The 27,476-nt window shown below is 47.2% G+C and overlaps 1 protein-coding gene across 7 annotated transcripts in view; it reads left to right on the forward strand.

The window, feature by feature from the left end:
- Positions 1-27,476, forward strand: part of DVL1 (dishevelled segment polarity protein 1) — a 180,806-nt gene that overhangs the window by 122,224 nt on the left and 31,106 nt on the right. For 5 of the 7 annotated variants that reach the window (XM_065574790.1, XM_008167283.4, XM_008167284.4 and 2 more), the window contains exon 5: positions 25,065-25,203. In XM_065574790.1, the coding sequence (XP_065430862.1) occupies positions 25,065-25,203 (139 nt within the window). Of the gene's footprint in view, positions 1-11,597; positions 12,187-14,332; positions 15,135-25,064; positions 25,204-27,476 lie in introns of those variants that run through there. The other 2 variants (XM_005292910.5, XM_065574789.1) reach the window with 2 other exon arrangements.

Consider the following 27,476-nt stretch of genomic DNA (forward strand, 5'->3'; position numbering starts at 1 on the left):
CTCTTATCCAAGCATTTGGGGATTAATCAATTTGACTCTACCCAACATTCAAGATGATTGAAAAAATATTAGTTGTTTCTCATGGGAACTTTTGAAAACGTTTTTATTCTTCAGAATTTCCTGTGAAAATGTTTTGGCTTTTTGAAAAGTAAAAATGTTGGTGTGTGTGTGTGTGTTTTCGTTCAGAAAGTGAAACCAAACTTTTGTTGTTAAACTGGAAATGTTGCTAGCAGTGATGAAAACTTTCTGTGAATGTTTTTGTTTTGTTGAGTAGCTATTTTCATGTATTTTTGGACAGCATTTTAACCAGTATGTGCTGGTAGCAGCCTGGCCACAGACATCCCCACAGTGTATGGCCCTACTCCCCCTCTCCCATCTAAGGGCCACATTCTGCATTCCTTAACAGAGCCGAACTCCAGTTGGAAGGGAAACAAACTTTTCATACACTCTTAATTTAAATAATATATTTATCTGCATTAATTGTAGCTTTTCCCACCATAGCTTACTGCGATCTTCTTTTCCAAACTGTGTGGGGATATGGGGCTGGCTGAGGCATGAAATTGAATGAATAAAATAATCATGACCTTTTAGCAGATCAGAATGTGAACAAGATGTGTGTGATGTGGAGAAAAAGCTTCTTATTATGCAGGACGTATCAAATATGCATCTGCTGCAATATAGATGGGCATGAAGCCTTCAGTCCCTAGGAAACGCCAACTAGTGCAGAACGCTGCAGCATGTCTCCTCAGTGACATGGGCTACTTAGAACACATCAGACTTGTCCTCTGTTTTCTACACTGGCTTCCCACAGAATTTCAAATCCATGGCCTGGGCCCAGGGTATTTAAAAGAGCCTAAAGCGCCGTGATGAAAACCATGGTTGGCCGTTTTGCTCCTCTGGCACGAGGGAGCTCTCAGGATGTAGCTCAGGTCTAGGACAGAGCTTTCATGGGTGCTGGCGTGAGTCCCTGGGGAAGTTCATTCCCATGTCTTAGGGCCGTCACTCACCTTCCCACCATTTGCTTCAAGTGCCAGGTGCATTTCTTTAACCACCCTTCTGTAGCAGAGATACAGAGCAGCGGGCGGGTGCCTGTGTGAAAAATGTGCTACCAAAACAAGATTGTCTCCTGCACAAGCATAGAGTTCTCAAGAAAAATGTTAAGCCTTGCTTTGCATAAATTGAGAGTTAGAAGAGGATTTGGTTACCACCTGATATATTCATTGTGCAGAAGATTACCAAAGATGATAGAGGTTTGTAGCAGAGAGGAGTTTGTGATTTACTGAATCAGGGAGGGACTCTGGTAATGATACATGTGAGCATGTTCCACTCCCTTCTGCTACACTCACACCTCTCATAAATTTTGTTGCTATTTGATAGCATAGAAAAAATAAATGGCACCAGACGTCATTGTGCCTGTATCTATTCTGATTTAAAAAAACAAATCCTTCATCAGTTATCAAAGAAATTGCGGTGCTGGGGAAAGTGATTTCTCCCAGGGAATCAGCTTAATTTTCAAAGGGTTCATTTTTAAATTGGGTAAAGTGATGTGCATTTAAAGAGGTGCGACATGTGGAAGGAGCAGTCTCCTAGTTGTTCCCGCAGGCCTGACTGGTGCGGCAGATGAATTTCCATTGCAGTTTGTTTGAACAAAGGATGTCAGCAATAGAGCTGGGCCAGATGTTTTTTCAGTGAATAGAAATTTCACCGAAAAATGCATTCCTCAGGGCTCTGAACGTCTTTGTGAATGTGGGTCAAATTCAGCAAATAGTTTGGTCAGGGAAAAAAACTGGGGAAAAACCCTGGAAATGTCATTTCCAAACAAAATGTCCAAAGGAACCGTTTTGACAAGTTTTGAAATGAAATGTCCATTTGAACTGACCGATGAGCAGACGTTGTTTGGAAAATGTTGACATTCAGAATGTTTTGTTTGACCTGAACAAAAGTTTTTCATTTCCTTTAATTCATCGAGAAAACCAAAAAACCCACCCCTCCTGGTTTGGTGCCAAACTGAATTTTTCAGATTTTTTTTTTAGTTTGGCCACTGAACTGAAAAAATCCGTTCTTCACTCAGCTCTCATCAGCCGGGCCCGCTCCCAGCCTGGCCGACCAGGCCTCCATGGGGTCAAGGAACATTGTGGAATGTGCTTGTTGACCCATTCAGCAAAGCACTTAAGCGCACGCTTAACATTAAGCAAGTGCTTAAAGCCAAATAACATCAATAGGCCTTAAGCATGTTAAGTGCTTTGCTGAATCAGGGCCTAAGAGAGCACCCAGCACCGGATGCTGCCTGGGTTGTGTTTAGGTGCCCAGTGAAGTCAATTGGGGAAGCTTTATGTTGACTTCAGTGGGCTTTGGGTCAGGATTCAGGTGCTTGTAGAGGGGATCGACCCCCTTTCCTTACTCACGCACTAGCATGATACATAGAAACAAGATCATTAATTTCTGGGGTCTCAAACCTTCCAATTTATCTTCCTCCCAATGTGCAATCTCAGTTAAGTCATTTTGAAAAGAATAATTCCCGTTAGTGAGCGACATACATCCTCAGATGTCGAATAACGTGATGCACACGCTAATCTCTGTCTACCGATCCCCCGTGTGTCTAATAAAATGGCTGGAAAACAAAGAGGACAAGCAAACAGCAGCGTGCCCTCCTCAGAGGAATTGCACGATTCTTAGATTGTTGTGCTCCCAAACCAGAGAGTTACTCACCAAGCACAAGAGCAGAGTGCATTTGTGCTGATGTAGACGTCGTCTGTCTCTTGAGTGAGAGACAATAAAGCCAACCTGCAGACAAAGATGCGCTTTGTAAAGCGGACCTGGGCAAAGTTACCTTTTGAATGTGATTTCCTCCCCTCCCCCCTAAAAAATTGGGGAGGGGGGAGAGGGAAGGGGTGCTAAAGACACAGAAATAATTGGTGTGGGGGAACCAAGAGCCCCTTTGTATCAAACTGAGGCTTTGTATGAGTTAGGAAATGTCTTTCTCCTGATCACCTTTCGCTCTAATTAGTAGCAAATCTCTCTCTGGATTTGGCTGCAAATAAAATCACAGGCTGAATGGGCTGAAGCTGTCACTAGGGGAGAACCCTGACTCTCCTTGTTTCCTGCCTCCCATCCCCTTAAAGCAACAAAAGTACTTGATACTAGGAAAAGTTGACCAAGTCCCATTAAATGAGAGGGGAGCCAGGCTCTTAATTAGAAGCGTGGGAGGTCTGCTTGGCACATGTTCTCGGGACCCCTTGCTGACTAGGACAAAGGTCCCACGTCCATTTCCCGAGGAGGAGTGAGAAGGGGGACCGTGGAACGTCTAATTAGGGAGGTAATTAAGGGACAAGTTTTCATGGGCGTTCAGAATGTTTTATAGCTGCTGCCGTTTTTTGACAAGTCTACGGACGTCAAGTGTCGGCGCTATTGTTTCAGTGCCGAGTTTGCACTGCGGTGAAACGAAGCATTGTGTGGACAGATGAAAAGTGCTGGGTCAATGACCTTGCTTTGGGCATTTACACTCAAGGCCCTGTGAACGTTTGGGAAGAGCGATTGTTCCGAATTTCCAGTCGCAGCTACAGTATGTGTATTCTTAAGCCTTTGGGGAGAACAGCGTATCTGTATTCCCAGTGCCCTTTGTTCAGGCCAGTTGTAATAGAAACTTAAACAACTGTAGTTTTCTAAAAAAAAAGGGCTTCGCCCAACCATCTCTGGCTTCGTTTATTCTTCAAGAGCTCGCCATGCAAAAACCGGGCCTGGTCCATGGGTAATTAGAATCCAGATCAAATAGGTACATGTGGGAAATATTTGTGTAGTTATTTCAAATGCTATTTGCTTTGATAGGACCAACAGTGTCCCAAGTGCTCTGATGTACTAAGGACTGGACTGAAACAGTTATATTAGGAAAAAGGGGCACCGGGAAAGTCTTCATTTGTAAATACCGTCTGTCAGCTGGTTTTACACATTTAGATACATATAATCAGTGGCGGCTCCAGGCACCAGCGCACCAAGCACGTGCCTGGGGTGGCAAGCCGAGGGGGGTGCCCTGCCGGTCCCTGCGAGGGTGGCAGTCGGGCAGCCTTCGGTGGCTTGCCTGCGGGAGGTCCGCCGGTCCTACGGATTTGGCGGCAATTCGGCGGCGGGTACACTGAAGCCGCGGGACCGGCGGGCCTCCCGCAGGCAAGCCGCCGAATCCGCGGGACTGGGGACCTCCCGCAGGCATGCCGCCGAAGGCAGCCTGCCTGCCGTGCTTGGGGCAACAAAAAAGCTAGAGCCGCCCCTGCATATAATGAAAAAAGAAGAACAGGAGTACTTGTGGCACCTTAGAGACTAACAAATTTATTAGAGCATAAGCTTTCGTGGACTACAGCCCACTTCTGAAACCTGCATATAATAGCATTTGATGGTCTGATTTTTTTTTTTCCAAGAGATGCTGGGAACCTGCAGGTGTTGATTTCACTTGGAGCTACAGATGCTCAGATCTCTGAAAATCCGACCCAGAGAACGTATTTGTGGCTGTAGCATTTCTCTGCTGAGAAATATTGCCTACCACTAAAAGCAGAGGGCTGGGGGTTGGGATTCCTGGCTTCTAGTTCTGCTGCTGACTTTCTCTGTGACCTTGGGCATGTCCCTTCATTTCTCTGGGCTTCAGTTTATCCATCTGTAAAAGGGGGATAATGACATTTGACCTGAGATATTGTATGAGATGTAATTGACGTTTACAGAGTGCTCTATGATTTGCAGCTGGAAGGCGATATATGTAAATATTGAACCATGAAGGTAAATCTATTAAGGTACAGAAGGCAGATTGGAAACGAATCTTGTGCTGTAACATTGGGAAGGAAAGTGACATTATCCTGCATCCAACTCATTTTCCAGGGCAAGTTAAGACTAATTCAGCACGGGGAAGCAACAGCTCATGAGCGATTGTGTTTCTCGGTACATTTCCTTTGACAAATAGATGTCTTGGCTACTCCTGTTTGAAGGAAAAGCCATTAGGGGTAAGTGATTACGTTCCCTTGCCAAACCAAACACTCGCTGTATTGACACTGGTGGCAGTAATGCTCCAGGATCAGTCACACACATATCCAAGGGCTTAGGGTTGCCAAGCTACCGTAGGTTTGTTTTCAGGTTTGCTCCATTTTTAACATGGAAGCAGCTTGCTGCTGCTTGGGTCTGTTCACAGCTGTCATGAGTTGCCTTCGGTGTAAAGCGGCATAAAGTCTTGCATGGGCTACTCCCATGGCTGGGCTGCATGCTTGTCTGTGAGTCCGTTTGATGTGTGAGGGAAGGAGGGAGCCCGTGATTTCATCATCGTCGTCAGAGTTTGTTTTGTTTGTCTGTAGCGCGGCAGCCACATCCCCATCGTGTTAGGTGCTGTGCAAACGCAGAACAGCGCCCGTCCCTGCCCTGAAGAGCTTCCAGTCGAAGCATAAGAAAAGAGATGGCAGGTGCATACAACACACAGACAAGCAGGGAGCACAATGTGGCCATGAGACGCTAATACTCCCTCTTCTCCCCTTACCTGCCCAGTAACGACTGTGTCCTGTGCTCACAGGCCTGGACCCAGCCGCTGGAGGGGAGGTGCTATGTGTTGGAATGGATTTCAGTGTCTGTCTATAATTGATGGAAGACCCCCTGGATAGCTAGAGCTGTGGCGCTCGGTCATCTCCTATCTGAGGTTTAGGGTTAGTAGCGATTTCTGCCCGGCCTGGCCTCCCTGCTGTTCTACATGAGGCTAATGGAGAACCCTTTATAACTTCCTGGGGCAGATGCCTCTGCTCTGCTGCCCCCTTTCAAGGCTTGTTTGATTCCACACTTTGAAGTGCTTTTGTCCCTGAGGGTGAGACCTTCTCAGCTGTTGATGAAAGCCAAGGAGAACACACTTTAACCTCCCGAGCGATGGCTTCTCCTAATTGTCATGACAGATTGAAAGGTTCTTGTCTGATTGTCCCAACGGATTCTGCTTCCTCTAACGAAGCAATAGGAGCCCGGGGTCAAGGAGGGTAGAAAGTCCCTGGCCATTAGTGGGTTAGGCATTGGATTCCCAGATGGGTACTGGGTACAAAGGAGACAGAAATGGCAGGATGTGTTTGTGGCTGGGAATGGCTGAGACAAAGGGGAGTGATTCTTGTTCACACTTAGAGTTTGTCTACCTGAGAAAATTGTCCCAGTGATACAGGCACCGTTATACCAGTATAAACCCCATGCGGACACTGGAGAGGGGTGGGGTTTTTGTTTTAGCTTAAACCCCTTCCCAGGGAACATAGCGAAACCAGAAAAAATGCAGTGTGGACATGCATGTGCATGAGAGATACTGGTGTAACTATAGTGATTTACATTCGTACCTTAGGGGATACTGAAGAACCTCCTGGGTAGAGAAGACCTTAGGTCCATTTATTCCACTCTGGCAGTGTAATGGTGCCTTAGCGTCAGAGGTGAAAGTAAGCCGGTACTGTCCGGTACGCCATGCTGGACCAGACCGGCTTCCCCAGGCTGGCGATTTAAAGGGCCCGGGGCTCCCTGCAACAGTTGGAGCCCAGGGCCCTTTAAATCGCCTCCCGAGTCCTGCCGCTGGAGCCCTGGGTAGCAGCGACAGGGCTCCGTCAGTGATTTAAAGTGCCCGGAGCTCCGCTGTGGTAGCAGCGGCCAGAGCCCCGGGTCCTTTAAATCGCCCCGGGGCTCCCAGCCACCTCTGCAGCTGGTAGCTCTGGGGGCGATTTCAAGGCCTTGGGGCTCCCAGCCGGAGCCCCGGGGCCTTTAAATCTTGATTGAAAGGTCCTGCCTCTTCCGCTTGAGGCCCCGCCCCTGCTCAGGACTCTGGCGTACCGGTAAGTCCTTTAACTTACTTTCACCCCTGCTTAGCGTGGGAGTATATTATACCTGCCCCCACTTTACGCCGCTTTGATAGCATAGAGCAGCTTCAAAGGGGACTTTGGTGTAAATGAGAATCAGGCCCCCGGGTAAAAGCCCGAAGATGAAAAGTGTATTATCGTTTTGCCAGAAACTAGCACACATCAACTAGGAGGGAGGTGAGGCTGGAAGCATTTTCTGTAGTAAACCAGTGATGGACCAACGACAAGCTTGCCGTTCTTGGTTTCGATGGAGTTACCCGGAGTGTGGATGCTTACCTGAACGCTCAGCACCTCTCGGATCTGCAAACTCAGGCTGGAAGCCTCTCTCTGGAGTGGCCGTTCAACAGTTCCATTTCCAGCCCCAGCCAAAGCCCAGTTTGTGCGCTGGCTGCTGCAAAAATGACAAGCCCCAAGGGAAAAAAAATGTACCGAACGGTTACAGAGCTCAAAAAGGGTTCCTTACTGGTGTGGGTTTGGGACAGGGGTGGCAATCAGAGGTTCTTAACTTATCCAGACAGGTTCATCTACATAGCATCATAAACGCACCTGGCACTTAACAATGCTGACCCGGCTTGGGGACTTTAAAAGCCAGGGGCTGGAGTCTCAGCTGGTGCAAACCAATACCGCTCCCTGACGGGCCTGGAGCTGCAGCATTTTGTCCCAGCTGAGGATCTGGCCTCTGCATGTTTCCGTTTCCAGGGTGGGAGTTCAAAAGGGAATCTGAAGAGGACAATTGCGTAGAAGATCCAAGCCAGTGGCCTCTCTTAGCTATTTAGCTGGGCACATTCTGCTCACCCGAGGAGGGGAAGCAAGCATGCCCTGCAAGGACAGAACAGGCCTTTCATGTTTCCCCTCTTGTGTAATTACTTTCCATTGAGTTTGTCTTTTGATAAAATACCTCTAACCTAACCTTTCTCTGGAGACTTACGGGTGGGACTAAGCAGGGGGGCCGTCTTTAGTCCTGGCTGACTGACTTGGCTTTGTTTCCCTTCATAATTATTTTTTTTCAAACCGACACCGGTCTGGGAACAAGCCCACCGCTTAGCTATCCAGCACTCCTGGAGCAAGAGGCTGCCGTTGGTTTGAGACACAGCAGCCCGTTCACATCATCAGCTGCTTTTTAACGAAGTGAATTCCGACTCTGAAGGGCTGCGGAGCTGATTAGCGGAACCATTTCGATCCCCCAACCCCAAATGGAACAGGCTTCGAACCCAGCCGATGAGTTACTCCTCTTGATCACCTCCCCTCTTGCCCCTCAAAATGAGCCAGGCCTGCCTCACTGCTCTGCTTTCCTTCCTCCTCCTCCCCTGCCACCCACCCCCCAGTGAAGCCAATGGTTCAATCCCGTTTACCTGGATTCACAGCATTTTTACACTCCCCATCTTACTTCACTTGCAGTTTTTAAAAAAATATCTCCTAGAGCTGGAAGGGACCCTGAAAGGTCATCAAGTCCAGCCCCCTGCCTTCACTAGCAGGACCAAGTACTGATTTTGCCCCAGATCCCTAAGTGGCCCCCTCAAGGATTGAACTCACAACCCTGGGTTTAGCAGGCCAATGCTCAAACCACTGAGCTATCTCTCCCCCCATGATATCAAAGTGGGGAAGAAGCTGTACTGACAATAAACCATAATAACCCGCTGAGGAATGTCCCAGTTGGTTCCACCACAGTCGATGTTAGTAAATGTGTCTGCTGTGTTGGTGCGCTTGTTAAATGTTTTAATAGTTGCTAGTTAGGCAATGCAGTAACGAGTACAGTACTGAATCTTTATGCTCTGGCCTCTGTCGGCTCTGACTGGTCTTTTCAAAGGAGCCTAAGATTGGGTGCCTACCCCCATTCGTAACTGGTTGATCTCCATGTTTTCCCTATTGGACTTGGATACCCTTGAGACCTACTCGTGAAAGTCACTATGCAAGAGCTAGGTAGTATTTAATTCTTTAGCACTAGCTGGCATTCGCCGGTCTGGCTGGGTGCGCAGTGCCATGATGTTTTGGGAGTGCCAGCTCTGCCTTGTGCGTGAAATGTGTGGGTGGGTGAGATCACCTGTAGGTTTGGGGATGCGGTTGTTGCTTTGTACTAGGACAAATTGGGCCCCCAAAGTCTGTGGAATCATTTTAAATGGGTCCATGATTATTTCTGATTATGGAGCTTTAAAAAGCCAGCAGCCGATTTGGGAGCCTACATGTTCCACTGAGCAAATTAATAAGAAGGGACTCAATCAAAGTACATGGGGCAGATCAGTGGAGCTCTGTCAACGTACAGCACCTGATGAAGTCAAGGAGCTGAGCTGAGAATCTGGCCCCTAATGTATCTTTATCTCAGAGTCTCAGGTTTCCAGAGCTCGGCGTTGCTAGCTTGTAGCTTAGCCACGTGCATCAGCCAAAGGGGCTGGTGAAAGAGCCTTTCTGGATCAGTTGAGCTCAAGAGGATTTCATTCACGCCCCACCTTCCTCTTGATGCCTCTTCACATGGAGGGAGCCCGGAGGGAAGGTGGCCTCTGCATGTCTTTGCACCTTCTCTGCTCGATTCTTGTTTTCAGCACAGCTCATCGGCAGTTGATTAAAGCAGTTGGAGCCTCTGCGTTTTGAGGAAATGACTGGCACGCCGGCTGCAAGTGAGCAATCGATTAGATTAATAACTTTTTAATTTGCTTTCTCGCAGCATTGCTCAGATAATCACCCCTGACTCCACTTCCATGCTCAGTTCTAAACAGACACCAATTACCGTTTAGAAAAATTTGTAACGCCTTGGTTCCTTGTTTCTTGCAGGAGGAATGTTTGAGCAGATGGCAACTGCAAAGTTGCACTAACCCGATGATAGACGTAGCTTTTTGCCCACGGAGCCGCCCCTTCTGCCAATTGCTCCCTCTGTAATGTCCGCAGGCCGCAAGACTTGGTTGTAGCTATTCATTAAACAGCTCCCCAAGAGGAGGTGGTTTTTAGTTAGGAATGAAAGGCCAGAGGTAGGACAGACCATACTTGTGTTTGCATTTTGGGGTGGGAAGCTTAAGGCAGACTTTTAGCACCTTCAGATGCAGCAGCTGCGTAGTGCTGTGTGATTCTACAGAACCGGAGCCCAAACATTTACAGGGTCTGCTGCCTCCTACTGGAGAGTCTTGGCAGCTCTTCTCTTTCAGGCCGCTTCTTGTGGGAGCCTTCTAAGATGTGACAAGGGAGGGAATGGGCTCTGGAGGCTGGTAGTGGGGGGCCCTTTGGCTTCCGGGTCTCCAGTTCAAACTCAGCCAAGGTCAAGAAGTAACCCAAAACTAAGTATTGTTGAATGGACATGGACTGAATTTGCCACGGGTAGCCACTGAGGCCAAGGACTTAGCAAGACGTGGATATGGAGAACAGGAATAGCTGGCGTTGCTATAGTCAGTGCTCACAAACTTTTCGGAAGGGATGGTAAAGCTCGTGCTTCAGGGTTTAAGCCAATCTTTAGCTATTAGAGAGGAGGATAAGGGCTACTGTAGGGGGCAGGTTATCCCACATCTGCTACTGCGGCGTTCTGACACCTGCCTCCGCATCATCTGGTACTAGCTGCTGTCAGAGACAGGACGCTGGACTAGATGGACAGTGGGTCTGATCCACTCTGGCAGTTTCTATCAAAGGAGCAGGCGTGCTGGGGGCCACCAAGTGGCACCACTGCCTCTCCACAGCCTGGGATGGAGGATTCCTCCACTCTTTCCCCCTTGCCCCATGCTCTGGGCCAAGTCTGGCTACTTGGGCGTGGCACAGAGGAAAGACCCAGCCCTGGCGATAGGTATCGGCTGTTAGCCGCAGGCTGCAGCATACCGAGTTAGCTCTTTTCATCTTCCCTCATAAGTCAGCCGCTCCAGTGCCCGGACTCTTTGCTCCTCTCTGACCTGCCTTTGTCACATCAATGTCTTTCTGGCAATGCGGTGCCCAGATCTCAGTGCAGCCTTCCAGGAGTTGTGCCCCCAGAGCCGCATAACGAGCAGCCACCCTCACCTCTCTCTGCGATGGAGAAAGTCAGGTCAGATAATATATATTACCCATCTAACTAATAGATGTGAGAGAGAGATCTCTCGCTCTCCACCCTCTTGCTTTGGTGTACAAACTCTGAAAAACATCCCCTTGGGCTTGTGTAGGTCATTTGTTGCCATGGTACTTGAGTGCCTTGGAAGAATCCATGTGCAAAGTATAACTTTGGGGACAGTTTGTTAGTCCTGACTAGTGTAGGTGATGCATGCAGCCAGGATTCTGTTTTCCTGTGTGCTTCACCTTGATAGGTAAGAAGTCTGCCTGAGTTTTCCATATGCCTGACTTCTCCACGAGGAGATGGGGCAGGACAGGAATTCAGGGCAGTGGAGGATCTTGCAGAGAGACTTTATTCTTTCTTTTTTTGGCCGTTTTCCTTAATCTACAAGGAAAGCCTCCAAGGCTGAGCGGTACTTGTGTTCTTTCTGTAGGGGGAACATCATGCTATACAACTAAGCATGTGAGTCAAAAGAGACCATATGTGACTGGCCGTGGGGGTGTTTCTCTTAGCAGCACTGAGATGCCTCCTAAACTAAGTACCGCTTATCCTGTCCGTTATTTTAGGAATGGTTGTGGAGCCTCTGCTTCCCTCCCCACCCCCTGCACCCCGAAGAAATTCTGTTGGTTTTTCCATTTCATACGTGTCTGATTTCAGCCGAGTTAACACAAGACATCGCAAACGGAATCCCGGGGCGGCCTCTTTGTTGAGCTGATGCCATTTGCTGCCACCTTTTATTCTGGCTCAACAAGCCTGAGGGATAATGGGCGGAATTATCTCTAGCTTCCTTCGCAGACGCAATGGTGGGGGGTACAGAGGTAGTGGAGGAGAGTGTTTGCGAGCGTGTTAGGCTGCCGTGCTTTGTGCTGAGCTTATGCCATTGAAAGCAGAAACACGGTGTTGCTTTCCTCTTGTCGAAGCAGCACATGGCCTGTCGCTTTGATCAGGAGCGTGTGCCTTCTCACTAGAGACCTCCTTGTTGGCCAGCATATGTCAGCTGCTTGCTGGAGAGAAGTCTAGCTGTCTTCCCAGCACTGCCCTTTGGGGACTCAGCGCTGAAGGACTATTCATCAGGGCCACAATGTGTGTGTGTGCCAGAGGCCCTAGGAAGAGAGTACATCACTGGAGCATTTGCATAGCTTCCCCCTCATTGGTTTGGCTCTCCGTGCTGCAGCTGTGCCTACAGTGGAGGCAGAGTGACGGCTGACTGTAGTGTCTCACTGATCCGCTGTCTCAGGTGTCCTTAGGCGCGTTGAGGTTTGGTTGTGCGTGTGCTTTTTAAAAAGGATTTCTTAGGAAGCCCAGGCTGAAGTTTGTTCTGCCCAGGCTAGTCAGCAGAAGTTGTGCTTTAAAGTAAGTATATATAGCAGCTTACCGAGCGTATTGCTGGAGGGAGCTTTAAAGTGAGTAGCTTTTGGTATATGCTGTTGGAGGACAAATTCAGGAGGTGGGTGAATATGTAGGATGGGTTTTAGAGAGAGAGGTGTGTGAGAGAGAGAGAGAGAGAGAGAGAGAGAGATCTCTCGCTCTCCACCCTCTTGCTTTGGTGTACAAACTTTGAAAAACATTAATCCTAACAATCCTTTATAGTTAAAAAATAAAAAAACCCCAACAACTCAGTTGTGATGTCTTTGCAGAACAATACTGTCTATTTCTCTAGTTAAGGATTATTGACCTCTGCTCTGGTAAAACCCCATGGGAAAGATTATTTAAATAGTATTTCTGATCAAAGGCCATGATTTTGTCAAAAATGAAAGTATATTTCCAAAGCTCTTTTGCTATATGAGGTGCTAAAATGTTATAGTTTAAAAAACGGGGAAGTTTTCAACAACACATCGTTTAGGTAAGAAGCTTTGTACATTTTTTTTAAATGTTGGTATTAGGAAATATATCTTTTGATGTAACCATTGTAATATGAATAGAAAAATAAGGCAGAGGTGTGTGTGTGTGGGGGGGGAGCGGGATAGGTATTTTCTTAAATCTTTTAATTTTATTAGAAGAAGTAAGCTGCACAAATGGAAATCAGTAAATTGCATGTCCTAGAAGAGTCACTGTGTTGGGTGGTAAGAGACCTAGACAATGTTACGTACTGTAAATGGAGGAAAAAAATAGGTTGAGGATATAAGATCCCAGTTCTTAGAGTTGTTAGATCTGTTTAAATCTAGCATATGCAGTAATATATAGCATGTACAGTACCATATAGGAGTCTTTAGGTGCTATCATAATAATAATGATAATACCAAGAATGTACATTATTTTTCTCTGTTGAAATATCACCTCCATATTCCACTCCTCTTCCCAATTTCCTTTGCTCTGCTTCTGAGGGATAATTTAAAAAAGAAAAGCAAACAAAGAAAAAGGGAGTTGGAGAGATTTGTGACAAAGCTGAGGGCTCTCTTTAAATGTCCTGTCATCCCTGGGGTAAGAGATGTAGCTGTCTCTGTGTCCTAGTGACCCAGTCAGCGAAGAAGGCAGTCGTGGAATATGAAAATCTCCCGGAAATAAGCATAGAGCCAAAGCTTGAAAGGAGCTGAGCCACTGCAACTCTAGTTGGAGTCTCTGGGAGCTGAGGAAATTCATCTGATGATTTGGCCCTTAATTTTCTGAATGGAAGCAGTTCCTCCTCTTTATGGCTGGGCTGGAGCATCTGGGGGTAACGCCAGGGTGTGTAGCTTGAGATACAACGCGAGCCCACGTACAAAAATCTTTGAAATGCATCAAACAGAAAATGTTCTATGATTAATTTCACAGTGACTCCAGAGGAGGTGGCATTAATAACTGATTTCTAGGACCTGATCCTGGAGATCTTATTCAAGCAAAGTTCCCACTGAAATCAATAGTTATTTTGCCTTGAATGAAAGTGCGATCTTGCCCAGGTGTCCTGATTCAGGAAATAACTTAAGCACATGTTGAAGTCCCGTTGAAGTCAATGGGGTATAAGGACGCACTTAGCAAGAGATGTATTTGAGCACATGCTATGTCACTTCTTGAATCAGGGACATAACTTGTAGGATCTCAAAGTCTGTCAGGCTATATTTTGTGGTCCTTACACATTCCAAACTCCCGTTGACTTCACTGAAGGTTAACCTGGATTTACACTGGTGGGAGTGAGACCAGAATTTGATCCATTGTACATTGTAAGCAATGCCTCTCCCACTAGAAACAGACCATATCCCTGACAGCAGTCTGTGTGTTTTATCCTTTGTCAAGTAGAAGTCAGTGGAGTCACTGTAGATTTATACCAATATAATTGACAGAATTTTGTCTGAGCAAACTGCCAATGCTCATGTTAGCTACTAATGTGTACATGAAACTGAACAAATTTATAAGAAGGGAATCCCCACACGTGTACTGTAAGGATACTATTTTTAACTATTGTTTATTATTAATACATTATCCTCGAGGCAAAATGAATAAAGAATTTAAACAGCTATATTAAAATAGAAAAATCAGCCAGTGTAGTTAGGCCTGAACTGTATTTCTAAAATACATTAAAAAATCAGAGACAATTTAAAAATAATAATCCCCAAATCATCATAATCTCCTGAAGCCTGAGTATAGAGTAAAAAGTAATCATGCAAATTCCAAAGCTGTGCTTATGCGTGGCTTATTTGGATAAAGAGGACTATAGCGTATATTCTAGGGATCCCATTAAAAATGTGTCTGTAAAAGGATTTGACTCTTCAGAGATGATCCATGAAAGAGAGAGTGCAAAGCATGTTCAGGGAACAGCCATGTGAAAAAGCCCATGCAAATGATTTGTGTTCTGTTTCCCCAGTCCCTTGAAGATACAGTGCTCACCAGAGTGGCTGCCCTTTGGGCACAAGCATCCTTGGGATTATGTCATGGAGGAAGAGCATGCAGATTTCCTCCCCCCACCCCCACCCATAATCTCTGAGTCTTCAGGCAAAGAATTCGCTTAATACCCCAGCTGGAGCTCTGAACGCCACTCTCTTTTCAGGAATAGAGTTATTTTTAATGCACAGAGCGGGAGAATTTTGTGCCTCTGGATTTGGTTGCTTGAGTTGCGCCGCGTGGCTGTCACGTGCATACTGTGGATTCCTTCACGGGCCCCGGGCTGAGCAGGGACATGGTCACGTCCACCTTTCTGGAATGTTTCGGGGGAAGCCGGCCACGGCAGGAGAGGCAGCAGCAGCAGAGGTGGCGACAACAGCAGCAGCAACGTTCCCCTGCGAGACCCAGTCACAATAGAAGACATTGCCACAAGTGGTGTCGCCCTCTGACGAGACCCCTGGAACCAATCCGATGCTACCCAGAAGCTCAGCCCCGCGTGTATCACTGTAGGTATCAAGAGCCATCTTAACTGAGGCTTCCATGCGGTCAAACAGATTACAGCTCCCGCGAGGGCGTTTTGTAACCATGTGGGCTTTAGACAGGGAAACCGAGGCAGTCTGTCTATCAAGTGGCGATAACACACACCTGCCTCTTGCAGCGTATTGGGGGTTTAAATGATTTCATGTTTGTAAAGTCCTTTGGGGAGACACAACCCCATGTGAGTGCTAAGTATTTTACGTTCCCATCCGTATCCATCTGATGGAAAGAGCTCGTTTAACACTGGGGGTGGGGGAGCATTGTCAAACACTGCACCCACTAAAAATTCACAGGTACTCTTGGCACAAACAGAACCTGCCCCCACACCAATTAAAGCAGCCGCCGCAGCACCCTGCTATTATACTTTTAGTGAACAGTGGTGAGAGGCCCATTCTCGGCATGCGAACGGTGGGCGGGGGAGAGGGGAGTGGCTCATCAAAGTCAATTGGCAAGATTTTTATTCTGCAAGCCCTTAGCACTCCCATGGCATGTGCGTAGGATCTCCAAGGGCTTTATAAACATCTCATGACGGCTTGGGAAGCAGCTTCACCTCATTTTACGTACTGAGAAATTGAGGCACAGAGAGATTGAGACTTGTCCAAGATCTCACAGCCAGGCCCTGACTAAGGCAGGAATAGAACCCAGGAGTCCTGACTCCCACTCCCCGGCTCCCAACTGCTTTCCAGAGCTTTGCTTTCTTCCTTCCAACCCTATGATTTCACCGCAAGACTGAGTAGAAAGAGAATATGGGCCGTGAAGGGGAACACCTGGCCTAGAGCGAGACTCTCTGATCACCAACCGAAGTGACCAGGAAACTGAGGAAAGTTAAAAACAAGTGCAAATGGATCCATGTTTAACCCTTTCACTGCTACCCACAGGTGCAGCCGCCGTATGGCACTTGTGTTTTTAAACACTGGTATTTCATTGGAAGGTCAGAGCTTTGAAGGAAACTTGCCCAGTGTACAGATAAACCCTGTTAGGTGTGTTTTTGTCCCAGGTATGTGAAGCAGCACTCCGCTGGTTAAAGTTCTGCCTGCTTTTAGAACGGTCCTCCATGTGAAAAGCCCCCCCTTGAGAACTAAAGAGCATAGCAAATTGATGTGGACCATTAATTCTTCATAGTGGCTGTGAACGGATGGAGCTTTTCTGGGATAAATTATTTACCTGAAAATGAATGGGGAAACTGTTTGAGTAAATATTACACGTGGGATTAGCTATCCTAGTCCGTTTGATTGGAATACAAGTCACAGCTTCAAGTTTATAGCCTCCAAAATGAGCAGGTACTTTAGGGAAATATAAATCGTGGGATATTCTGAGATGCCAAAGCTAACCGCTCCTGTCGATATTAATTCAGAGTGCGAGATAATCACAGTGAAGAATGTGCTCATGCTGTGTTGTAATCCTTCATAAATCTTTAGCCAGACAATGCACAGGAAAATAAGAGTGTTTTCTTATAGAGAAATACTGCTTAAAACCCTATTATAGGAATAGCCAAGAAGCCTGCGCCAGACCCTACTGTTAGACAATGAGACAGTGACCACTTCAAAAAAAAATCGTATCAATATTAGTTTGAATTTTGAAGCAAATTTGCTATGAGCATTTGTTTTCTGTGAATGTCCTGGTGAGTGAATTTATTAGCATTGAGGTTTGTGGGATGAATGAATTCTGAGCAAGCGTTGCAAGAGTGTAAAAAGGAAACAAATAACAAATTGCAGATGCAAGGATTCTCACCTGAAACCGGATTCTAAGAGCTATGCTCATCCAATGAGAGAACAAAAGCCTGTCACGTGACCTCTGTGACTAATCAAAAAGCCTAGCATTTTGAACGGTGGATCTTCTTTGCAAACCAAATGAGCTACTGACCCAGAATTATCCATCAGCATTATTTGGCAAAGAATTCTGAATGACAAATTCAAGGATATTATAACCATCTGCTCACGCACAGTTTGTGAACAGAAAAATTCACTGGCTAAATGCTCCATTATGAAGGAGGAGCTGTGTTGTGAGGGAGGCTCGGTTTTGGAAGTGAGTGTCCTTCCCAGCTGTGTGGGCTAAGAGAGAGCTTGGAGGTTGCAGGCGATAAATATCCCTCTTTAACCCTCCCATAAGTGATGACACGTGGAGTTTTCAGCGGTGAAGAGAATGCAGGATGGAATTATATAGAGGAAAAGGGGACCCACAGTGGTAAAAGCTCTTAGACCACCCACTCTGAATAGAATAAAGAATCTATGGTATCTAGTCACTGCCGTGGGGGTGGGGTGGATTTGGGGCTTCCACAGTGAACATGGAGTAATGAGTGCCGGGGGCAACCCAAACTTATGCACAGAGTCCTTCAGCTGCAAAAATAGAGAACAGTTATGCAAGCGGAGGGGAAGGGGGAACACGACAAATGCAACTGGCCTCGAAAGCTACATGCTTAATAATCAAAACTGAATATAAATAAGCTTTCTCCTTTTGGTGCAGCCTGTTGGCCAGATTCATCTCCCCTTCACACCCCTGTACCTGAGATGAAATTCTGGCCCCGCAACTTTTCTGTGATCTTCATGCTCCAGCCAATTGGAGCTGGGCAAGCTTTCCCCAACGGGGGCTTGTTTTTCAGATCAGGGCTCTGTTTAACGTCAGCTCCACCAAATGAAATAAAAATGATCCGCTCCCATTGATGGGATTGGTTTTATAAGTTGCAACCGACGAATAGCAGAGGGAACTCAGGGAGGGCAAGAAAAAATAAAAAAGGGGGTTTTGTCTAATGGGGAAGTATAAAGCGGGGCTCCTGGGGGTTAGCGTTTTGGACCCGTGCTGCTTCTAATTTATATACAGCTCCTGTATGAACAATAAACATTTTAAGATTCAGAAAGAACAAAGTGATTCAGTCTGTCCATGGTAAAGTATGAGGCAGCTAGTGAATCTGGAAAGCTGAAGTCAACAACGAAACCTCAGAGGGAGCAAGACTTCACTCCCCGTTTGTTGTCAGCAAATGATATGCAGTCAGCTCTCGCAAGCAGTTCTGCTCTGTCTTGGGTCTGCATTTGGTGAGCTGGCTTGGGAGATCAGGGACCCATTGTGGTAGGGGCTGTGTGCACACATCAGAGAAATCATCTCTGCACTTAATGGCTCAAGCTAGAATCTTTTGAATTTTGGGGCATTCTGTTGTTTAGCCCCAGTTTTCAGAGGTTTATATCCCTTAAAACACTGCTGAAGTGGATGGAGACTTAAACTTTTTTTAGGGCTTAACATTAGGGTGGTTTTTTGTTTGGTTTTTGATGGGCTACTTTTCAGCTAATCACTGCTACATCACTGCACTGGGGTGAGCCAAACCACTGTGCAGTAGGGCTAGCAGAAATTTCCCCAGTGATTTGCAAAGCTAGAATAAGGAACATGCTCTGCCTCACAAAACTTAGTCTGAGGTGATCGGTACAATGGAAAAGCCTGAACTGGATCGAAGACGGACAGGGTTTACACAGACGAGACAACAGGGAGACCAGTTTTATTTTCCTCATCTACTGTAGCACCTAGGAGCCCCAGTCATGAACCAGGACCCCATTGGGCTGTACAGACACAGGACAAAAAGATGGTCCCTGCCCCAAAGAGGGTCCAGTAGAGTGTATTTTACCTCAGTGGCTGCGTTTCCACCATATGCAAACGTGTGTGGCTTTGGGTCGTTCCGGGGCCTGGAGTCAGCAGCGGGAGTTGCTGTCCCTGGTCAGGAAATGGAGGCTGTCTCTGAAATCCTTTCGTTGCCCTCCTGGTCTCCTCAGCCCCTGACTGATCAGCTCACCTACTCTTCCGTTCTTCAACCCGCTCTCTTCTTTTCCTTCTCCTCTCTTGGGGATACCAACAAGCTCAAGACACAATTGAGATCTGGATCCCAGAGGTAGTTGGATTTGCGGCTGTGGTCTGGGTCTCTCCCTGCCTTAGGAACCTCCCTGTCCTCCCCTATTTGCCCGTTTTTGAATAGCCTCCCTCCAGGCCTGCTTCCCTTATGGAATTTCCCATCCCACTCAACAATTCCCACTAACCTATGCAAGGAAGGGTGGTTTCGTATTTAAGACACCAGACTGGGACTTGAGAGATCTGGGTTGTATGCCTGGCTCTGCTGCAGAGGTCCCTGTGAGACCAAGTCCTTCTCTGGGCCCCAGTTCCAATCTGTAACCTGGGGATAATAATCCTGCCTTTCTCCCACCTGCCGTCTGACTTGTCTGTTTAGATTGTAAGCTATTTGAGGCAAGGACAGTTGGTGTGTGTGTGTGTGTGTGTGTGTGTGTGTGTGTACACATACAGCGCCTTGCGCAATGTGGTCCCCATCTTAGTTGGGAAGTTGCTACAAAAATAATGCGAGAACCTGTTTCCTATCATTCCTTGTCAGGCTAACCATTAGACGGGGCCTCTCAAGCCTTTTCTGACCCACCACTCTGCCTTTCATGCAACCCCTGGCCAGTTCCTGTTAACCTGACTTTCCCGGGGATCATGTTGAGGGGGGTGGGGGGAGGAGAAACTGTTCTTTCGCTCCGAATGCTGCCATGTGTTCCTGTATTTTGGTTTGCACAATAAGGGTCCCCATCCAGCACAGCTGATAAAATAAACTGGAAACCCGGTGTTTATTTGGCAAGTCCAGGAGCCCTCCTCTGAATGGGAAAGGCAAATCCTTAGCAGCCGGTTCAGACAGAAACCCAGCACGGAGATTCAGCTGACCCAGAATGATGGATTATGGTAGATGGGTTTCCTTAATCCTAGTGTTTATCTGCGGTGTTTGCTGAAGACCCAGCTACAGGCTGATTTGCACATATCTGCTGGTGTTGTGACCACCTCCACTCTAGCGTTTCCCAGCCAGCTGCTGGATGTGTTCAGGTTCTGCTATCGCAATCATGTTGCTCTTCGTTTTCATGATTTTTCCTTCACCTCGTCCCCAGGACTCTGCACAACAGCAAGGACAGGAGGTTTGAGAGCAAGGAGATCTTTGTGGATTCCTGGCCGAAGCCCCAGCATATGGGGTGGAGGTGAGAGGGGTATTGGTTACTATAACGGCTGCTGAACCCCAAGGCTGCGGTAGATTTTTCCATCCTTCCCAACCCTAATGAGATCCCTTGCACAAAGGCAGGGGCTATTTCTCTGTGTTTGTACAACACAATGGGACGCTGATGAAGTTCTGTGAACTCTCAGTACTACAGCAACACAAACAGTCAATAGTCATCATAGCAGTTCTGAACATTTCAACCTCATTGTTGGTCGAGCGTAGCAAAGCGTTCAAACAGAAGGAAGTGCAAGGAATTATTTAATAATCTCTTGCACTAATATTTCTGAATCTGATGGACCGTTCCTGCCCTCTTTCCTGGCAGGGTATGTATTTATTTCATGTGGTCTTATAACCAAAGTACAAAACCAAATCATGGATTTTTTTTTCCCCTTCTACCAAAATTAAAAATGCAATCCAATTAAAAGGAAAGCCAACAGGTATTCCACACCAGCCGTGATCAGCATTGTAAAAATTGGGTCCAACAGTCTATTCCTAAACCCTTTCCCTCTTCTCCTCAACTTCAGCTCCCACATTGTGACAACTGTTTGTTGTCAATAGACACACCTTGCCTTACTGAGGTGCTGCCTGTGACCTGCCTGATTGGAAATGCTGCCTGGAGACCGCAAAGCTGTGAAGCTAATCTTATAAATTCATCTGCATGGCTCCTCAGCGGTCGGGTAGTGTCAGGCTCAGCTTTTGTTAACCAGATGCACATCGAATCCAGCTATGAAGCCAACACCAAAGAGGGACAAAGACTCGCTGTTTGCCCTTGGCCGGGTCACTTAGGCCCAGATCCTCAAAGGTGTTTAGTCCCCGAAATTCCATTGGAATTTATGTGCCTAACTCCCTTAGGCTCCTTTGAAAATCCCATCCAATGGAAAATCCCATCAAAGGCGCCTAACTGCCTTTGGAGATGTGGGCCCCGATTCAGCACAGACCTTGAACACGTGCTTAACGTTTAAGCCCCATTGACTCCCATGGGACTTGAGCACATGATTAAAGTTAAGTTAATCATGTGTTCAAGTGCTTTGCTGGATTGGGCTTTGCAGAATGAAGTTCCTCATGCTGTCCGTTGTAGAAAGCTGTGAGAGCCTTGGATGAAAAGTGCTGCTTATTTTTATCCAGAGCAGACCTTAGGAGGCTTAGCGAGACAGAGCTGGGAGAAGAGCACCTGGAGAATGAGGAGAGGGAATGGGCAGGTAGGATGGGTCTTTGATTGAGGGGCAAGAAACATCTGGGCGTGGAGAGGAATGTCAGGAAACGGGAAGCGAGCCCCAGCAGTTAAAGCTTCACGCATGGCTTTGTTCTCTTGTAAACGGATTAAGGACCTTCTGTGTACTTTAGCTGTCAGGTTCACATCTCCTCTCTTGTTTTACCAAGTCACCAGAATCGGGGAGCTCTGATGGTGACTCCGATTGCCTGGCAATTACTTTAAATCTCCCCTCAACAGAATAGGCTTCTTTCAGCAGGGAAGCCTTTGTGTTCTTCTGTTTTGTTTTGTTTTTACCCCGCCCTCTGGACCAGTAATGAAAACATTCCTTCCTGGGCCTGAACAGGCGTGGGCAGGAGTGTGCCTTTGGCATTTGCACAACGGAAGCAACAAAAGGTTCCTGCTAGGAAGACGAACACGTTTTTGGGTGATTTTAAGATGGGATTTTTTCAGAGGCGTCGACGGGAAGTTAGCCACGCAAAATGGCATTGACTCTCAATGGGATCTGAGTAGTTCTTTGGCCATCAGCTGTGCCGCTGCAGCGCATCTGGTGAAGACGTGCTATGCCGACAGGAGAGAGCTCTCCCATTGGCATAATAAACCCCCCTCCGCGAACGGCAGCTGCCATATCAATGGGAGACGCTCTCCTGCCGACACAGTGCTGTGCTGATGTTGGTCTAACTTACGTCGCTCAGCCTCAGTGATACAACATAACTTCACAGTTCTATAGAGCCTCCCATCGGAAGGTCTCCGAGACTTTATGGACATTAATTAAGCCTCAAAACCTTCCCAGCAGGAGCGAAGTGGTTTATCATTCCCCAGTTTACAGATGGAGGAAACCGAAGCACAGAGAGATGAAGCACCGTTAATGCTGGGAACAGAACCCAGGCCACTAGATTTTCCAGGCATGTGCTCTAGCCACTAGACTGCACTGTATCTGGATTTAAAACTATTCACTCATTCCCCAGGAAGGAGGCTTGTCATTAGCCCAAGCCAAGGATATTCTCTGTGGTTTTAACGGACAGTTTGGTAGCTGTGTGAAACTTACTAATTTGATGGACAGAACACTGTTTTCTCAGCTTTAGAATCGGGAAAGTTTTTCCCTTCTCCTTCTGTTTTGTCACGGGTGACAGCACCAGTGAAAGAAAAAAATGGCTCTTAAAGCTTGGCTGAGGTGCTGGGTTTGAACATTCAGGGAGTTTGTAGAACAGATTACTTGACCTTGGCTGACAAAGGTCAAAGTTGGCCGATTCCCCATGAGAAGAAATAACACAGTTTAGTCCTCAGTGACCATTTGAGAGACGTGTGTGTCTGTTTCCAGGCCACCTGCTTGATCATTAGAATAGCTTTTGCCCGAACACTCCTATGGTCCAGGCTGGGAGGGGCAAAATTTGACTTCCCTTTATTTTCCCTTCTGTCTGTGTTGAGTCTGGGATATAGAGGCTTAGTGGCCTGGTCCCCGAGATTGGTTTTAAATCCAGAACTAGAAGGCTATTTTGATGAGGAGATTCCCACTGGATTTTTTACCTGTGGTGCAATATACACATACATTATTAGTTTCCAGCCTATTTAAGGGTTGGTCTACACGACGGACGGGGAAGAGGGGATCAATCTAAGTTACACAACTTCAGTGACGTGAATAATGTAGCTGAAGTCGATGTACTTAGATCTACTTACCACAGTGTCTTCCCTGAAGTGTGTCGAGGGGAGATGCTCTCCCGTCGATTCCCCTTGCGCTTTTCGTTGAGGCGGAATACCATTGTCCCAGTGTTACAGATGGGGAGTTGAAGCACTGAGAGATTAAATGGCGATAGTCCCAAGGTCACATGGGGAATCTGAGGCAGTGCTTGGAACTGAACACTGATCTCCCACCCAAGGTGTTAAACACAGGACCATCCTCGGTGGTCTCAGCGTAGTTCCGAGAGGACAAGATTCCAGTCTCGAACCCCATTATTAGAACTAGTTCACAATCCTAGCAGAGCATCAGGGCTTGGATGGACCATGACATCTGAACGATCCCCTCGTGCAGCATAGGCTAGCTAGGAGGGATGCTGCTAGGCGTGGTTCCCTGCAAACCAAGATCGAGTCACATTGGCCAGGAGGAGGGGAACTGCCAGTGCTGCTTTCAGGTTGCACCCACTTTGGCAATACAAAGATGACTTGGGTCTTCAGGGACTGCCAATATAGCCCCTTTCTCCACTGCTAACTTCACGTAAACTGGGCCAAGGCGGCGACAGAACAGGATTTGGAAATTATGCACCAGAAGGATCGGCTCGGTTACTGTCACAGCACTTTGATTATCTAGCTTTACAACCAGGAGTGCTTGAATTACAGAGAAAAATAATAGTGCTTTGTAATTCTCGGGTACCTTTCATCTGGAGATCTCAAAGTGCTTTACAATTAATTCCACTGGGAAGGAAGGAGGGAAGTAGTCAGATGCCCATTTCCCAGATGAGTAAACCGAGGCAGCAAGGTTAAGGGTGGCAGATCTGGGACTAGAAATCAGCTCTCTCAACCCCTGGTCCTGTGTCTATTTTCTAGTCCATGCTGCTGCTTGTATTTTTCAAATAATCTTACTTCAAAACTTACCCAAAGTCTTAGGCTGTGAAAGTTTCTTCCTGGATATAATAATTGCCCTGTGGTTTGTATATTCCTGGCACCATCATTCTTTCCGTATGAAGCTTTTCCATTGTATAATCTGCTTGTACCTGGGAAGGCATTCCAAGGATTAGAAAGTGTGCTTTAAAAAGTCATTTCTGCTTTGAAGTCCAGTTTGTTGATTTCTTGACCGGGTGCCTTATCAGAAACAGCCTTTCCGGCGTCTAGGACGAGAACTTTCTTGTATCACTCTTAGGTCAAGGGTCTTTTAGTGACAGGTGACTGAGTGGGAGAAGAGAGAGAGGAAGTTTGTTTTGCAGAGGGATATCCTGAGTGTTTCTGTAGCCAGAGGTGAACCACTGGTGCATTCAGGTAAATGGGGTACACTTTTGGAGGGAAGATGTACAGGGAAATCCTTGCACTCTGATTGCATACTCAGAGCTGTGTTAGCAGAAGAAAATGTGCCGATATATTTTATGCATATGGAAAGGCCAAGACAATGAGGCTGCAACATAATTGTGCTGCCCAGGTTGTGGGGAACCTGACTGGGCGTGGGGGGGGGGGGGAAATGTACGGATTTGTGTCTGAGAGAGAAGTTGATAGCACTGTGCAGACCGGGGCAGTGCACATTTTTTCCCCGCTGCTCTACGTGTCTCCCCCCCAGTTTGTGGCACCCCGTGCTTTGTGCTGCTCTGCCAACAAACCTCAGTCCTGACTTTCAACACTTGCTGCTCTTTCAGCGCTGGGCTCCCCACAGAGCTCTGCTGATGCACCTCAGTCCTGACCTGCAGCCAGTCTGCCCTAACCCCTGTATGACTCTCCCTGTGAACCTTAAACCTGGTCTGTGAATAAGCCAGAGGGGGATAGATTGGGGAAGGCTAGGGTAGGATTTGTCAGTTGTTGAATAAAATCCAAACACTAAGTGGTTCTGTTTTCAAGATGGGCCTTTTTCCCAGGCTGTTGGGAATTGGTTGTTTTTAGTGTCAGTCACATGCTCCCATCCCTGGCACCTTCATGCCACTGCAGTCGTTTGTCCCCCGCGCTCCACCTCAGTCTGATTTCCTGCTGTTCTCTCCGCAGTCCCTCGGCTCAATGGGCACCCCAAGCTGGACCGGCACCGCGAGCACCCGCCCGGCTACGACAGCTCTTCCACCATGATGAGCAGCGAGCTGGAGTCCAGCAGCTTCATTGACTCGGATGATGACGATAACACAAGCAGGTAGGGAGCCGGGGTGGGGAATTCACGCTGAGCAATTAAGATGGATTTACTGTGTGGCTTTTAATCGTGTAGAGCCAGACTGGGACCCTAGCTATGCACCGGGCTAAGGGAGCGTAAGGCATCCCTTACACACACTCTCCCCATCACCATTTGCAGCTTGGAATGGGGTGTGGGGAAGGAAAAGCAGCCGCCATGGGGCAGCTTCTGCAAAGGTGGGCAGCGGGCAGGGTTCGGGAGCAGATGGAGCCTGGGCTCCACATCACCTACCCACGTGTGCTGCCAGCCAGCGCAGCTGAGCGGGTACAGAGGAGAAACCTGGTCTGCAGTAGGTGTAGGACTGATGCAAATCACATCCCCTGCCTGGAGGAAGGAGAAGGACCCAGGGGCCAGACTGACTGAGTCACAATCTGATTCCCGATTTTCTCCTGGAGAAGCCGGCCAACAAGCTGCTCCATGCTCTGGGTTCATGGCAAAGCCCCTGTTGAACAGTGTGAATTTACCAGGCTCTTTACCTGGAGTAAGACTCATTCCCTACCCCCCGTGGGCTTGCAGTGGAAGACCAAGACCAGTCACGGACAGCTGTTCGACTGAGGGAGGGTGGGGAGAAGCGAGGGGCTCAAGGTAGGAAGGTTTTCCGGATTACATGGGTTGTTGGGGAATTGAAGGAGGAGATGGGAGAGTTTCCAAGTCAAGGGGCAATAAGAAGTATTCTCGAGTGTCCTTTAAAACCCCAGCATTTGCCTCACCCCCAGTGCTGTGGCACCTTCTTATCACAGGGTGAAACTACAGTGGACGTCGAGTTTGAAATGGTGCCTGCTCTATATTGACTGCTCAGTCGATGGGTAGACAGGACCAGCCGCTTAATGGGGAGCCACTTAATCAGGGAGTCTGCTTCGCTGCAATTCTCAGGGAACCCATTTGAGACCAATTGGGACATTAATCCCATTTAGTGGGGATGCACAGCTGGGAGTATCTGGCAGGAGGAGAATTCCCTTCTCTGCACAGCCTCCTAAGATGGTCTGATCTGCCAAAGTCAGAATACACAGCGGCCCTTCTTGAAACCAAATGATGGAGCACCTCTGGGGACGCATCCATGGGGGACTTATTTGCCCTTTACTTTGATCTGAGCACTGGCCTACTGGTTACTCCTTCCCGTTCATCTCTGGATACTAGCGATGGGACCCAGTTGAGACGTTTGGACCGAGAGCCGAATTGCCCTGTAGCTGAGTGTGAGTGTTCCAATTAAGGAACAACTCTAATTCCTGGCCTTTCCATGCCTTTAACAGCTATCCTGCTCTGTGTCCTCAGAGCAAGGACGGCTACATTTTGAAACCCAAACAATGTGCAGACCTCAAGTACCAGGACAGATGTTGGTTTTTTGGCTTGTTATTAGCTGCAAAACACTCCATAGTAATGATGTTGGGGTAATTGGATGATTTAGTTGGTGTTGGTCCTGCTTTGAGCAGGGGATTGGACTAGATGACCTCCTGAGGTCCCTTCCAACCCTGATATTCTATGATTCTATGATGTGAATATTGTAATAAAATATCTTGGTAATACCTTCCAAGTAAGTAGACATTAATTAATGCTGAATTACATATTCCATGATCCCTATGAGCAGTAGAGGAATTCATCCCAAATAATGCTATTACAAAGAAGGCCTGTTCTGCCAAATATTTATATGGGCATTTTAATTAAACTTTACCTTTCCTGGAGCCAGGGCACTGGGAGTAGTGGGGAAATACTCCTTGATGTTTTCAAAATGATCTTCCATATCAAAGCACCCTTGCTTTTTCTCCGGTTGCGTTTGCCTTGCCTTAAAGGGTTTGTAGGATGACAAGGCGCTCATATTCTAATTCTGTATATTTTTAAAGATTTTACCACTCTATTGCTGCAAGATTTTAAAACAAAACTCACCATTGTTTTTGCAAGACCAACTTCTTGTTCCCTCTGCTGGTTTTCCAATGCAAGTAGCTATAAATGCTGTATCTAGTGCTGTGCTGACGTCCTCTGGAGATGCTGAGCTGAAAAAGCCCGTTCCAGGTCTCTGGTACTCCAAGGAGGCCTCTAGTAAAACCACGAAAGACACAACTTGATATTCCTGTTATTTCTAAGGTGAAAAGCAAACAAAAACGGAGCCCAACTCAGCAAGGTATTTAAGCACATGCATATGAATGGCCCATTGAATTTAGAGGAATTATTTGCAGGCTTGCAGCTAGTCAGATGCTTAAGCTCCTTGCTGAACTGGGGCCTCAGTTATTTTTAATTTGCTA

The sequence above is a fragment of the Chrysemys picta genome, chromosome 21 (assembly GCF_011386835.1).
Source record: "Chrysemys picta bellii isolate R12L10 chromosome 21, ASM1138683v2, whole genome shotgun sequence".
Lineage (NCBI taxonomy): Eukaryota > Metazoa > Chordata > Testudines > Emydidae > Chrysemys > Chrysemys picta.